The sequence below is a fragment of the Osmerus mordax genome, chromosome 17, assembly GCF_038355195.1.
Source record: "Osmerus mordax isolate fOsmMor3 chromosome 17, fOsmMor3.pri, whole genome shotgun sequence".
Classification (NCBI taxonomy): domain Eukaryota; kingdom Metazoa; phylum Chordata; class Actinopteri; order Osmeriformes; family Osmeridae; genus Osmerus; species Osmerus mordax.
The window spans coordinates 7,824,530-7,838,953 of NC_090066.1; the positions used below are offsets into that span (position 1 = coordinate 7,824,530).

At 49.9% G+C, this 14,424-nt stretch overlaps 3 protein-coding genes across 4 annotated transcripts; 2 read left to right on the forward strand and 1 right to left on the reverse strand.

The window, feature by feature from the left end:
* Window positions 1-493: 493 nt before the first annotated feature.
* On the reverse strand, window positions 494-1,725 carry morn2 (MORN repeat containing 2). Its single transcript, XM_067254820.1, has 5 exons — window positions 1,599-1,725; window positions 1,227-1,280; window positions 999-1,105; window positions 786-922; window positions 494-681 (listed from the first exon to the last, which is right to left on the reverse strand). Exons 1-5 carry the CDS (start codon window positions 1,603-1,605, stop codon window positions 579-581), a joined length of 408 nt encoding a protein of 135 aa, XP_067110921.1. The 5' UTR covers window positions 1,606-1,725; the 3' UTR covers window positions 494-578.
* Window positions 1,726-3,302: 1,577 nt separating this feature from the next.
* On the forward strand, window positions 3,303-10,628 carry dhx57 (DEAH (Asp-Glu-Ala-Asp/His) box polypeptide 57). Its single transcript, XM_067254175.1, has 21 exons — window positions 3,303-3,498; window positions 3,704-3,916; window positions 4,178-5,115; window positions 5,238-5,422; window positions 5,558-5,679; window positions 5,926-6,121; window positions 6,253-6,377; window positions 6,539-6,672; window positions 6,756-6,810; window positions 6,941-7,152; window positions 7,340-7,456; window positions 7,534-7,630; window positions 7,742-7,915; window positions 8,067-8,267; window positions 8,590-8,866; window positions 8,965-9,060; window positions 9,241-9,462; window positions 9,601-9,675; window positions 9,888-10,022; window positions 10,126-10,326; window positions 10,412-10,628. The coding sequence occupies exons 1-21, from the start codon at window positions 3,401-3,403 to the stop codon at window positions 10,553-10,555; spliced, it is 4,017 nt and encodes a 1,338-aa protein (XP_067110276.1). The 5' UTR covers window positions 3,303-3,400; the 3' UTR covers window positions 10,556-10,628.
* A 1,343-nt stretch (window positions 10,629-11,971) lies between these two features.
* LOC136960354 (small lysine-rich protein 1) lies at window positions 11,972-12,827 on the forward strand. Of its 2 annotated transcripts, none has more exons than XM_067254824.1 (3): window positions 11,972-12,080; window positions 12,282-12,312; window positions 12,403-12,827. In XM_067254824.1, the coding sequence occupies exons 1-3, from the start codon at window positions 12,013-12,015 to the stop codon at window positions 12,655-12,657; spliced, it is 354 nt and encodes a 117-aa protein (XP_067110925.1). In that variant the 5' UTR covers window positions 11,972-12,012; the 3' UTR covers window positions 12,658-12,827. The 2 variants fall into 2 exon arrangements, with proteins under 2 accessions (XP_067110925.1, XP_067110926.1); XM_067254825.1 differs by having other exon boundaries at window positions 12,005-12,084.
* Window positions 12,828-14,424: the final 1,597 nt, after the last annotated feature.

A 14,424-nucleotide genomic window follows, 5' to 3' on the forward strand; every position in this document is an offset into this window, starting at 1 on the left:
CTCCAACAACCACCCAGCATCTGGGTTTCTACGTAGAGGTCAGAGGGCATTCTGTCTGAGGGGAAGGGGGATGTGGAGTGTAAGTGGTTCACTGAGACATTGTTTTCAAGGTCATTTTTTATTGACATATTTTGATAAAAAGAGATAGATGACCTTAACATTCTATCAATATTGTAGTAGCTGACACCTAACTGTATATGAAAGTCAAATCTAAAATTAGCTTTCAGTGGCCTACTGTGAAAGGATGACGCTAGCAGAATAAGAGCCCAGCTGTATTTCTGTACTTTTCCCTGTGTCAGTGCTTGCCACTTTCATTGTTAAAGCAACAGAATGACTCACTCCTGACAATGTTGCTGTCCTGTACACCACCTCTTAGCAGTGGCACGCTGTCATACACAAACATTCTCAAACTCCTTGCTACAGGCATGTATGTATAAGAGATGAATGTTAAAGGAATTCCACAGGGTGTAATATAAGAATCATCTACTGTCTGTCAAGGTTGATGTTCTTTTTCTTTCTCTCTATTCTTATAACCAAATTAGAGGAGCATATTGATAGAACTACATATATTGATAGAACTACATATTGAGTTTGAGCTTCAGGCCTGGTGCAGCTTTGTCATGGAAACCTCCGGTCCAAACCAGCTGCTGTGTGTCTGTGAACTCTCCTTCGCCCTGCAGCCTGCACAGATAACCAGCACGGGAGAGACATCAGGAGACATCAGAATCGAAAAGATAACTCTGCCAATCTACTACACTTTCACCACAACCCAAGTCTTTAGTCACCTGTTATTGCTGAAGCTGCCTGTGTACTTGGTCCCATCAGGGAAGGTGTAGGTCCCTGTGCCATGGTACATGTTGTCTTTGAACTGGCCTTCGTACACTGCTCCAGAAGGGTGCTTCAGACACCCTTGACCATTCATCTGGAGCACAGAAACAATTCAAAATCCTGAACTTTGTGAAACACGAGAAGCATTCTAGCTTTGTGAACAAACACACCTTGTCATCCTGCCACTCTCCATTGTAGGTAACTCCGCTCGCTGATGTGTGTTTGCCTACGCCATTCCTCATAACTACTCCATCAGAGGACCGGCAACACTGCCCTTCTGAAGAGGACAGGAGTGGGGGTATAGTCACAATCCAAGGTTTTCAATTTTTCTAGATGTCAAACTAAAATACTTAGCTAGTAAGTCAATGACCAATGAACTGAAGGTGTAGTTCACATACCATAGCTGTCTCCATTTGGAAAAATATAAGAAACGTTCAAAGTAGTATTCTTCTCTGAAATGAAACACAAATAGCAACACTCTGTCAATACATGATTAGTCCACAATAGAACCATAATATAAAATGATCTATGAATTAGATGTGCACTAGTCAATGTACTATACTAGTACTGTACTAGTACTACTATTGCAGAAAGATACAGAACGTCTGTAGAGACAGTCAGATAGCTAACCTAGCTACAGTAGGCTACAATAAGACTATAGTAGAGGCTACTCTAACTTTAAGGATTCTTGTCTCTACTGTACCTAGTGCTATACATAATATGTAGCCAATGTGGTACCAGTCTGACTTAGCTGCTCCTCGAGTGCTTACCTGACATTTTAGGAAACTGCTTTGCCAGTTTTGTATTAGCTAGGAAGCTGAGAAACTATGAACTGAAAAGATACATAATTTTAGCTATATTGAATTTCCCTTGATCTGCGAGCAACCATGGCAACAGTATACAACTTTTCCGGAAAAGAAACTTTGACCTTTTTTCCCTCAACCAATGAGTGAGATTCAGAGCGTGCTGTAGTTGCCGGTGAACAGATCAGCATTGTTTCACGATTTGGTATGTGCGTGCAATACTTCAACTAGCGAGCAAAAAGGAAAGCGCTACCTTTGTGCTTTATTGTTGAACGGGCAGCTGGTAAGGTAAGGTAGAGCTATAATAATATAGGCTGTGTGTTTTAGCTAAAGCACTGACTGGGCTTCCCTCACCTCAATGTAGCTAGCCTAGATCAGTAGTCGCTACTACTATCTAAGATAGCTAGACTAGAGCTAACCCTACTAGCATGGTTAGCCCAATGGCTAGGCTATGCTTGGGTTGCCAAATGGTATGTTGACGTTGTTGACATTTCATTGAGATGATCTGGCTGAGTTTGACTAAACTTGTACTGGAAAATTAACATAGGTTGGTGTTATCTCATAGAAAGTAGTGCCAACTTTGTCTGGCGAACTCAATTCTCCATACACTACTTACTCTATGGCCACCGGCAAAATGTATAATCTAGCTAGCCTAGCTTACATATGCCGTTGTGTCATCTGAATCGAAACTTAAAAACCAGCTACTGTAGACGTCAGTGAGACTCCTCATTCTCAGAACTAAGGAGCAGTAACTCCATTGCAGAATCTGGAAGAAATATTAATGTATTATGTCAACATTATTGAAGCTTTAGTTGTTCATGTCCATTGGATATATCATAATAAGGGATATGGTTAGCCAGAAAAGTATTCTGTCAACACTGTTTTGTAATTACAGGTCTTTTGCCAAGGTAAATGGAACATATTTGAAGGTATGTAACATGAATAAGGCTCCTCACATATTTAATTGTGTGTAGATAAACTCGCCATGTTTTTGCAACTAGTGTACACAACGCCTCTCACTTGAGTGTTATTGGTGCTCCCTAAAGAGTGGCCTAAATGTTGCTGTCCTCTTATTGCAGAGTGATTTCTGAGATGAGTGGGATAAGAAGAGGGGGCAAGCCCAACAGAGGAGGAGGCAGGTTTAACAAACCCAGAGGAGGTGGAGGAAGAGGAAGAGGAAGAGGTGGAGGCGGAGGCGTAGGTGGAGGCGGAGGCGGAGGCGGAGGAGGAGGAGGAGGAGGAGGAGGAGGAGGAGGTAGCAAAAAGGCAGCCTGTGGCGGCTGGGATGATGGAGATGACTTTAGTCTGGATTTTGGACCCAGTCGTCCAATAAGGTAGGCCAATACTAACACACCACCTGTGATGCTTTGATGTGAACGTTCCAAACGTGTAGAATGAAGCATGGAGAGTGGATTCATGTACATTCATGATTTGCTTTTGCTGTGTCGTGTGTGTTTGTGTTGTCTTTCCCTCTCTCTCTCTCTCTCCCTCGCTCGCTCCCTCTCCACAGACCTTCAGGAAGAGGGAGGGGTGGAGGTGGGAGCGGACGGGGTGGCAGTGGGGGTAGAGGAGGAGGAGGTGGAGGAAGGGGTCGAGGCAGGGATGGTGGGGGCCGGGGTGGGGGCAGGGGGCAGGGCAGGGGGCAGGGCAGCAGGGGGGGAAGCAGCAGGGGGGGAAGCAGCAGGGGGGTCCCCAGGTCTCTGGTGGTGGAACGGCCCAGGCCCAGGCTGGAGGATGACAGGCCTCGCCCCAGGCTCGACGTGGGTCAGATGCCCATGCAGAAGATCTTCATGACCTCAGAGAACCAGGAACAGGTCAAGGAACTGCTGAGGGAGCTGCAGACCCAGGACATTGAGGAGGCCTACGAGTGAGTATTGAACTACTTACACCTGGAGATAAAGTAATGAATACATCTAAACCACCACTAATCAGGCCTATAGCCCCAAGCCTCAAGCCCCATATCCTATACCCCATATTACATCATAATATTATATCAAGTGAGTATATGTGACATTCTTATCTTTATCAGACTGTTGACATCCCAGTATCTAAACACCAATGTCCTACCCCAGAGACTCAGGTTCAGAATACGAGGAAAGCGAGGAAGGGGAAGAGGAGGAGGAGGAGTTTGACGAGCTAGATTACCGCGAGGAAGGCCAGTTCTGGAACACCCACGACGAGCCGGTGGAGAGTGCTGACAGCCCTGTGTACGAGCTGGAGTCAGAGGAGGACAGGCCCTCCCCTGAGCCCATCATCTCCCTGTTTGCCATAGGGAAGCTCTCCAGGTACCTGCCTACTGCCACGTATCCACTGTACCCACTTGTCTAAACTCACACTGCCTACATGTCACTGGGTCCATTAAACCTGAAGTCCATCATCTGTTCCACTGGACAATGAAGAGCCTATATTGTCTATAGATCTGTATCAGTATCCATTTTTTGTCTTACCTGGGTGTGTAGTTTCTAATATGACTTCCCTTCTACCCTCTATCTTGACCACCTCATCCTTTACACCCTGTCTCTCCCTCTCTCTTTCTCTCCCCCCAGGTATGGTTTTGACCGGGAGCGTAGCAGACAGGCTCTGGAGGCGGGGGGCGGGGAGGTGGGGGCCACCCTAGAGCAGCTCCTCCTCCAGGTGGCCTCTGAGCTCTACGGCCCTAAAGCAGTGTCCCCGGACGGCCTCCAGGGGGCGCCCATGGACGAGTGCCTCACCCAGAGGCAGGAGGAGGCCCTGGCTCTGACCGCCATCTACGGCGAGCGCTTCACCGAGCGCATCGCCAACGCCGTTTGGACCGTCTCTCTGGACCTCTCCTTCCTGGCCGACGTCCTCGGCAGCAAACCGGCGGGGCGGCGGAACGGCGACTCCAGACACGCCAAGGGGGAAGTTCACATCAGGGACGTGTGCCGGTTCTATCTGAAGGGGCAAGGGTGTAAGTTCGGAGCCAAGTGCAAGTACAAACACGAGCTCCCCACCTCCATGGTGCCGGGGGCCCCCGAGCCGGTGAGCGGCAGCCAGCCCGGATTCACCAGCTTCTCCCCCGCCCAGTACGAGCTGGAGGTGCGCTTCCCCAAGGGCAACCGCTACCCTTTCCAGGCCCCTGTGGTGGCCTTCAGCACCAACGACGAGGCGCTGGGCGCGGCCGTGAGGCTGAGCCTGACCGAGCGCCTGTTCGGAGAGGCCCTGGCCGCCGCCCGGCTCGGAGAGCCCGTGGTCTACACCCTGATCACCTGCTGCGAGGACGAGGCCGTCGTCATGGGGCTGCTGTCGGTCGGCCATCACAAATACAGCTCCCCGCCCCCGGTGGTGATGGCGGCCCCGCCCCCGCCCGTCGCCACGGCGGCGGCGAAGGGTAAGAGTGGGAGGAGCGTCACGTCGACACAGGAGGGCAAGAGTAATGCTAACACGGGCAGTAACAGCAACCATAGTGCCAACACCAAGAGGGGACCGACCAGCAACAACAGCAACAGCATCAAGAAACCTGAGGGTGAGAGATGAGCTCCAACTTAGCAATAACAACGAATCATAATGACTGTATAATGTTCTGCTCGGACTGGTTTTGCCGTTTCGTGCCGTTGACTTAATCCGCTTGCGTCTGCGTGCGTCCAGTGAGACAGAGCGCGGAGCCGGAGGACGAGGACGAGAGGGAGGAGGACGAGGATGAGGAAGAGGTGGTCCCCGAGAGCGAGAGCTACGTCCACCTGCGGAAGAAGATGGTCCGGAGGCACGAGCAGAGGATGGACAACGTCCTGCAGGAGAACGGCAAACTGTGTCGGGAGTTCCGGCGAAAACAGGTGGGGGAACGCCTTTGTTTACCCACACCCTTCTGTTACAGAGGCATGTGGATTCAGACAGGAAGTACTGTCGCTGGTCTTCTGATCCCCCGTTTCTGTCTAACTTCGCTCCCTCGAACCCTGTCCTACCTCCAGTCGTCGGGGCGGTTGGGCTCCATGCTGCAGCAGAGGCAGAAGCTGCCGGCCTGGCAGGAGAGGGACAGGATCCTGGAGCTGCTGGACAGGTGCCAGGTGCTGGTGGTCAGCGGCATGACCGGGTCAGTCCCTCAGACCACACACACACACAGTCCTTCACTCACACCCATACAAACTCCAACGCAGCTCGAAAACGGCTAACCCATGCTGCTGTTGAGATGGGCACAGAAGCATGTCGTTTGACCGTCTTCCTCCTCCCCCACCCCCCACCTCTCTCTCTCTCTCTCTCTCTCTCTCTCTCTCTCTCTCTCTCTCTCTCTCTCTCTCTCTCTCTCTCTCTCTCTCTCTCTCTCTCTGCCTCTCTGCAGGTGTGGTAAGACTACCCAGGTCCCCCAGTTCATCCTGGACGCCACCCTGAGCGGGTCTGCCGACCAGGTGGCCAACATCATCTGTACCCAGCCCCGCCGCATCTCTGCCATCACGGTGGCTGAGAGGGTGGCCCAGGAGCGGGCCGAGCGCCTCGGCATCTCAGTGGGCTACCAGATCCGCCTGGAGACTGTCAGGGTGAGCAGGAAGGGGACTCCGTCTCCCAGCATGCACGGCCTGTGGATTTTCCCTCCTCCCTTCACCATGCCTCTCTCTCTCTCTCTCCCCCTCTCTCTCTCTCTCTCTCTCTCTCTCTGGTCTCCCCCCAGTCCTCTGCCACCAGGCTGCTGTATTGTACCACAGGGGTGCTGCTGCGCAGGCTGGAGGGGGAAGCTGACCTCAAGGGCATCACTCACGTCATAGTGGATGAGGTGCACGAGCGTACTGAGGAGAGGTGAGACACACACACACACACCATTGTGGTTCCTGACTATCATACAGGTAGTCCCATAAATGTGCAACAGCCATTGTTTATCCCTGTATCTCTTTCTCTTCTTCTCTGGCCCCTCCCTCCACCATTCCTCCCTCAATCTCTCCTCCTCCTCCCTCCCTCAGTGACTTCCTCCTCCTGGTGCTGAAGGACCTGATGGTCCAGAGACCAGACCTGAAGATCATCCTGATGAGCGCCACGCTCAACGCTGATCTCTTCTCACAGTATTTCAACAACTGTAACACCATCCACATACCAGGTGACAACACACACACACACGTGTCCCAGGACTCAGCCTAGTCCTCCCTTTTTGACTTCCTCATGATCTTGTTCCTCCTCCAGGGCGCACGTTCCCCGTGGATCAGTTCTTCCTGGAAGACGCCCTCGCCAAAACGCGGTACACAGAAGAATCATGACGAGCTTTATCAAAATAAGAAAAACAAATCCAACCATTCATGAGCTGATATTTCAAGCCCCGTGTTCCTCCTCTGGCGTGGTTAACCTCTGACCCTGTCCCCCCCCCCCAGCTACGTCATCGAGGACGGCAGCCCCTTCATGCGCTCCGGGAAGCAGAGCTCTTCCTCGGGGGGCCGCGGGGGCCGCGGGGGGGCCAAGGACCCCGTGGACAACCTGGGAGACGACATGTGGAACTACATGTCCTTCCAGAAGAAGGACTTTGTCAAAGACTCCATCCCCGACCAGCAGCTCAGCCTACCAGAGCTCAGCATCCGATTTAAGGGTGAGAGACTCCAGGAGTGAATGGATGAATACATGTTGGCTGAGTGAAAGTCCTCGGTTGTCATGCGTTGCTTTCCTTTTCGAGCCCCGGTCGTACGGGTTTGTGTTGACACTGCATTTTGTCGGGTGGGATTAGTTGACGCGTTGTTGATGGAAGCGTTTGTGCGTGGGTCTGTTTCTTGGAACAGACGCCAAGAAGTCGGTTCTGAAGACCATCGCCGCCATGGATCTGGACAAGATCAACATGGACCTGGTGGAGAGCTTGCTGGAGTGGATCGTAGACGGAGACCACAACTACCCCTCAGGTTAGCACACACTCACACACACACACACACACACTGACCGACCGACCGACTGACTGACCGTGTGCCTGTCTGTCCAGGTGCTGTGCTGGTGTTCATGCCTGGTCTGGCTGAGATCAAGATGTTGTATGAACAGCTCCAGTCCAACAGGATGTTCAACAACAGGAACAGAGCCAGGTACAGACACAGTCTGTCTCTCTCAAAGATGTCGCTTGGTATCAACTGTGTTTTGGCCATCCGGCATTAGTGGCTGTTATTGAATGTAGTGTGTGTGTGTGTGTGTGTCAGGTGTGTGGTGTACCCCCTCCACTCCTCCCTGTCCAACGAGGAGCAGCAAGCCGTCTTCAAGCGCCCTCCAGAGGGCGTCACCAAGATCATCATCTCCACCAACATCGCCGAGACCTCGGTCACCATCGACGACGTGGTCTACGTCATCGACTCCGGCAAGATGAAGGAGAAGAGGTGAGCCCCCCCCCCCCCCCCGAAACGCACCTCCCCGTCACTCCCCTCCCCCTCGATCCCCGTCACCCCCCCTCCCCCCCCCGGGACAAGCCGCCTCGCGGGGCCTGTCGCTCGCGTGATCAGCTCGGGGTTTGCTCCTCCCGCCGTGCAGGTACGACGCGTCCAAGAGCATGGAGAGCCTGGAGGACTCGTGGGTGTCGCGGGCCAACGCCCTGCAGAGGAGGGGCCGGGCGGGCCGCGTGGCCTCCGGGGTCTGCTTCCACCTCTTCACCAGCCACTGCTTCACCCACCAGCTGGCCGAGCAGCAGCTGCCGGAGATCCAGAGGGTTCCGCTGGAGCAGCTCTGCCTGCGGTAAGACCCAGGGCCCAAACGCCCAGACCACACGGCAGCAGGTAGTGTTAGTGGGGAGTTAGGGTGCCGTGGGGTTTGTCTGATCACATCTCTGTGTCTCTCTCTCTTTCTGTCTCTCTCTCTTTTCCCCTCTCTTTTATCTGTCTTTCTCTCTCTCTCTCTCCCCCCCCCCTCTCTCTCTATCTCTCTCTCTCTCTGTGTGTCTCTCTCTCTCTGTGTGTCTCTCTCTGTCTCTCTCTCTCTCTGTGTGTCTCTCTCTCTGTCTCTCTCTGTCTGTGTGTCTCTGTCTCTCTGTGTGTGTGTCTCTCTCTCCCTCCCTCAGGATAAAGATCCTGGACCTGTTTGCCGACCGGACGTTGGAGTCGGTCTTCTCCCGTCTGATCGAGCCCCCGGCGGCGGGCAGCCTGGAGGCGTCGGAGCAGCGCTTGCAGGACCTGGGCGCCCTGACGCCCGACGAGAAGCTCACCCCGCTGGGCTACCACCTGGCCTGCCTCCCCGTGGACGTCCGCATCGGCAAACTCATGCTGTTCGGCGCCATGTTCCGCTGCCTCGACCCCGCCCTCACCATCGCCGCCAGCCTGGCCTTCAAGTCCCCCTTCGTAAGGCCCTGGCGGGGGGGAAGACATGGATTGGATCATGGTCTGGTAGAATTGTAGCTTAGCACAAGCAGTGCCCTCTAACCACTCCTCCCCTCTAGGTGTCACCATGGGACAAGAGAGAAGAGGCCAATGAGAAGAAGCTGAGCTATGCTCTGGCCAATAGTGACCATCTAGCCCTGCTGCAGGCATACAAGGTCAGCACCATGCAGTATCCACCACACAGGCCGGCTCCTGCCTTTTGACCCCTGTATTGTTTCCTGGCCCTGACCGTTGATCCTCAGACACAGGATATAGCCAGTTCTAACAAGCTGGTGGATACATGGGTGAACACCTGATTGGCTGGCTGACTGAGGTGGCTTCTGTCTCTCCTGCAGGGCTGGTGTGGAGCGGCCAGGAACGGGAACCAGGCAGGCTTCCATTACTGCAGGGAGAACTTCCTGTCTGGGCGGGGCTTACAGGAGATCGCCAGTCTGAAGAGGCAGTTCACTGAGCTGCTGTCGGACATTGGCTTCGTCAAAGAGGGCCTGAAGGCCCGGGTCATCGAGAGGATGTGTGCCAAGGGGACAGATGGAATCCTGGAGGCTACTGGCCCTGAGGTAACACACACCTCTCACTCTCACACACATAAATACTGCACACACACCTCTCACTCTCACACACATAAATACTGCACACACAAAAAATACAGACGCATGTCATTTGAATGTCTGGAATTGAGTCTGTGTCTCTCTTAGGCTAACTTGAACTCGGACAATATCAAGCTGATATCCGCCATGCTGTGTGCTGCCCTCTATCCCAACGTAGTGCAGGTGAGCGCCTCTCCCCTGGCCTTGACCTGCTCTCTGCCTGGAGGACCTTGTTTCCCCCTCACTCAACTAGGTTCTTGGGTGTCCCCGTTTGTGTGTGGTTTTAACCCGAGTGCGCACGGTGTAGATGTTGAACTCCCGAGCTTCTCGGCGTTACGTCAAGGCGCTTCCCTGCGCGAGGTGTGTTTGTTTCAGACTGCCTGTGTGTGCCTCAGGTGCGCTCCCCCCAGGGCAAGTACAAGCAGACCAGCAAGGGAGCGATGAAGATGCAGCCCAAGGCCGACGAGCTCCGCTTCATGACCAAGAACGACGGCTGCGTCCACGTGCACCCCTCCTCCGTCAACTACACGGTACCACAGCCACGTTCCTGACCCGCGCGCGTGTGTTTTAGCCTGTATCAAGCAGAAGGCCTCTTCCTGCAGACGGCACTAACACACCCCTGACCCCTCCCAGGTGCGTCACTACGACAGCCCCTACCTGGTGTACCACGAGAAGGTGAAGACCAGCCGCGTGTTCATCAGGGACTGCAGCATGGTGTCCGTCTACGCCCTGGTGCTGTTCGGGGGGGGCCAGGTGAACGTGGAGCTGCAGAAGGGGGAGTTTGTCATCTCGCTGGATGACGGCTGGATACGATTCGCTGCGGCCTCGCACCAGGTAGGTCACACGGCCTCGTAGGCATTTATGTGGTGATGGCGGATGTCTACGCTCAGGTGAATTTAGTGTGTGTGTGTGTGTGTAGGTGGCCGAGCTGGTGAAGGAGCTACGATGGGAGCTGGACCAGCTGCTGGAGGATAAGATCAGGAGCCCCAGTATGGACCTGTGCAGCTGCCCTCGAGGCTCCCGCATCATCCACATGATCGTCAGGCTCATCTCCACCCAGTAGACACACACACACACTGTACATGTAGACATGCCTGTACACACACACACACACACACACACACACATACATACATACATACATACATACATACATACATACATACATACATACATACATACATACGTACATACAGTACTTATATATATATATATATATATATATATATATATATATATATATATATATATATATATATATATATATATATATATATATATATATATATATATATATATATATATATATATATATATATATATATATATATATATACACACACACATCTCGACGGGAACTACTGTCAACAAATTTGTTTTCTTTTACTTTTCCTTCGTCAGACTGCCATATAGTGTGCAATAGAAACACAATAGATTACCGTTCGAAATGCAGCCGTTTTATTTGCTGTGTTTGTATATATCCAGACACATTTCCTGTATTATTGGGAAACTCAAGGTGCGTTTTTTTTATTATGGGTTTGTGTGTTTCCTTCACACAACTGAAAAAAAGCATTTGAGTCCATATTGGATTCCCTGTACTGAAAATTATCGCACAAATCTTCTGGTTTTGTGTGTATTTATATGATCGATGAAAGCATGATGGATCTAGAGAAATAATACGGCTCCAAGAGCTTCTGCATGTTTATCTTCTGTACATTTCTAAGGAATGTATGAGAAATCGGATATTACACTGATGTGAAAATCATGCCCTCGCAATGTAAAGGGCTTACTGATATGATGGCAGTTTGGTAAAGAGAGTTGCAATATAATTTTGAACCCATCAACTTGAGTGACTGTAACTTTAGTTGTATAACAATTTCACTTAAAATAAAAGGATGATTTCACAATTTGCCACAGTTTTATTTCTGTTTTTGCATCCGCAGGACTAATTCTTTTCATTTCCATTCTAAGTATGTCAGGTCTTGGAGCTGTTTGGGGAAACCAGTGACGAAAGCTGGTGTTTGCCGTCAGTGAAATACAGTCACGTAGAAAGGTTGAGGCCAGGGGTAATTTCCCTTGCAGTACTATTACAGGATGTTAACCCCTAACTGCAGTGTCACCCCCTCGCTGTAAATCACTTTGGATAAATGTCATGTGTTTTGGTTTAATTTTGAGATGGGTTAGGATATTTCTTTCCCACTACTTTTAACTTAATAGTGTAGAAAGTGACTGGCATTATGCTTTGTCTTGTGGAAGAACCACTTCCTCCTTCCATGGAGAGCATTGCAAGCATATCGGACTGCATATTTTAGGTGAAAACAACGACTTTTAAGGCCTACCCTGCAGCCTTCAAAAGCAGGCTCAATCTGAACCATGAGCAAGTCTCATATCAGTATTCATGGCAACAGAGAAGTACACTGGGCAGTGAATATGGAGTGACCCGCTGTGTCGCGCACACTGAGGACTGCTGTCTGTCAGCACAGACCTCCCAGTCCTGCTGAAACAAAGAAGACAGGCACCATGTGTCTCTACGGCAACACACAAACAAGTGAGAAACCCTCTCCCGGACTGCATGAGCTAGGACAGGGGTGGGTAAGATCAACTGTTTTATTAATATGACAAATTCCCAAGCCTTTTTAAAATAATGGATCTGGAACTTCTTGCCAATGCTAGGAATAATTGTGGAAAGTTGAAGCCGATGGTATAATAGTCTGTGTGTGCATGTCTTGAAAGTTCTCTTCCAAATGGGTCTGGGAGGCTCAGCTATACTTTATTTTTTGTTGTTGCAGAGAATGTCAAGAGAAGAATGTTCACATGATGGTATGGTGATTCTGACAGTTGATTTGATGGTTGAACTTTTTCTAATCAGACAGTCTATATGAGTCAGTCACAATTTGCTATTAATCACAGTCAACAACGTCGAGGAAATCAAGGTCCCACAGTGCGCGTCCTGCCAAAGGTCGTGAAAGGCGACGGTCGTCCAAAAAGAGATCTTCCAGTGCCAAATCCACCAAGACAGAAGTGGACATCCTCAGCCCTGCTGCCATGGAGAACGTTTACTACATCTCCCACAACGCAGTCGACTGTCTGGAGTTCCGAGGATTCAGATGGCCTGCTTCGCCCAAAAAGAAGAGGGGGAAAAAGGCTAAGAAGAACAAAAAGTGAAACGACATTGTATAACGTGCCAAATCATTATGATCCTGTATAACTCGCCTTAATTTTTGGTAAATATGTTAAATCTCTGGCGCCATCTAGTGGTTGTTGTGTTCTAGGCCCAAAACTGGCCTATATGACAAAATAAAAACAACAATAAATAAAAAATATTCCCAAATTCACTTGATTTCATATCACATATTAAACTAGTTAAACATTTTGTAGTTGCACTTTTCTAACAAGCCGAAAGCACGAGGGCAGAACATTCGTCTAAGTGCAAGGCAGACACGGGGCCAATGGGTCAAATGCGTGAGTTATTTCAGCCAGGGGCGTGTACGTGCGCACTTCAAGAATGCTTTATGCAATTTACGTCAGACTTGATCAGCTTGAAAGCATTGGGATTTCCGTTTCAGCACAGAAGTAAGGGACCCTTTCCATGCTTACAAACGTTGAGTACATATTTGACAATGTTTGACTTGGTGAAGCCGGGTAGTGTGAAAATCTCGCATGAGATAGATGAGTTCAGACGAATGGCGGTGAGGCGGAGGCCGAAAGTACCTGCAGATGGTCAAGACGAGCTCACGCACAGCACAGGTGAGTGTATTCACCTGTTCAAGCACAAGCAAGACAGACAATGCTGGTAGATTGATTACCTGTTGATTTGGATATCAGTAATTTTAAGCAATGTAAAAAACTCAAATGTGATTAGTGCAAATCAGACTTTCCCTCTAGACCTGTCTATAACAAGGCATGTGCGATTTTAAGAATCCTGCAATTCTGAAAAGATTGCCAAAGAATGGAGACAAAAGGAATCTCCTGTGGCCCCTAAGGTCAAAATTAGTTGTTGGTCTTGAGGAACGAGGTTGACTACATCCCAGTCCAAATAGTGTGTGTGTGTGATTCGTAAACATCCACTCTCGAAGTTTGTCCAATAAACCCTTTTATTTGTAAACTTGTGTAAAGCGTTTGGGTGAAACCCTTTTTCCCAGAACCCAGATCCAGACTGGACTTTGTCCATCGTGTCTTTAGCCCAGTTCTGTAGCACTTTAACAAAGGGTGCTTGTGTTCCTATCCGAGTAATTGACGGAGTATAGCTGAGTGAACAGAGAACTCTCGCTCGTCATCATTGCTCCTATGGTACTGGTATTCTTGTGTGTGTTGGTAAGTTCGACTATTAAGGAATTTTATTTCCATCCTCTTGTTTTGTCTTGTCCATGTAATTACACGGTGTGAGCAGCAGAGGGCAGTAAAGCGTCAGTACCATAAACAAAACGACAGGTACAATTAATCAAACTTTTTTGGGGGGTGACATACTATGATAGAAGTATGTTTAGAACTAAAATACTAGAGATAAAACTTAACCAAATAGTCAGATGAAATGTTTTACACGCTTATGGTAATGAAATAGAAATGTAACACCATTTAAAAGAGGAAGAGAGAGAGTGCAGTATTTCTTGTGTGGGGGTGTGTGTGAGTGGAGGGGTGGAGTCTCAGGATGACCCTCATCATGTGCTGTGAGTTGGGGAACATAAAATAACTGCTTTGAACTGTTGGTACTGTTTGGAGAAAGACGATACCAATTGAGAGAGACAAGACAATCGGGCATAGCTGGTCAACAGATGTAATACGGTCAGTTTACATGTTCTTGTTGCAGCGCATTGTGCATTGCATATACATTGTGAGTGAATGGGTTTGGTTTAGAAAGCTCAATGCTTAGGTTAAAAGTAGCTTTACTGTCCACATGATGACCTCTGCTCTGTCTGTCACTGTTTCCTCATG

Coding starts and splice junctions, on each gene's coding strand:
- LOC136960354 (XM_067254824.1), top strand. CDS start 12,013: ATGTGTCTCTACGGCAACACACAAACAAGTGAGAAACCCTCTCCCGGA. Junction 12,081..12,281: donor CTGCATGAGCTAGGACAGGG/GTGGGTAAGATC, acceptor TTGTTGTTGCAG/AGAATGTCAAGAGAAGAATG. Junction 12,313..12,402: donor AGAAGAATGTTCACATGATG/GTATGGTGATTC, acceptor TATTAATCACAG/TCAACAACGTCGAGGAAATC.
- dhx57 (XM_067254175.1), top strand. CDS start 3,401: ATGCCCATGCAGAAGATCTTCATGACCTCAGAGAACCAGGAACAGGTC. Junction 5,423..5,557: donor GGGAGTTCCGGCGAAAACAG/GTGGGGGAACGC, acceptor TCCTACCTCCAG/TCGTCGGGGCGGTTGGGCTC. Junction 7,153..7,339: donor GCTCAGCATCCGATTTAAGG/GTGAGAGACTCC, acceptor TTCTTGGAACAG/ACGCCAAGAAGTCGGTTCTG.
- morn2 (XM_067254820.1), bottom strand. Junction 1,106..1,226: donor TCCAAATGGAGACAGCTATG/GTATGTGAACTA, acceptor TGTCCTCTTCAG/AAGGGCAGTGTTGCCGGTCC. Junction 923..998: donor GAGAGTGGCAGGATGACAAG/GTGTGTTTGTTC, acceptor TCTGTGCTCCAG/ATGAATGGTCAAGGGTGTCT.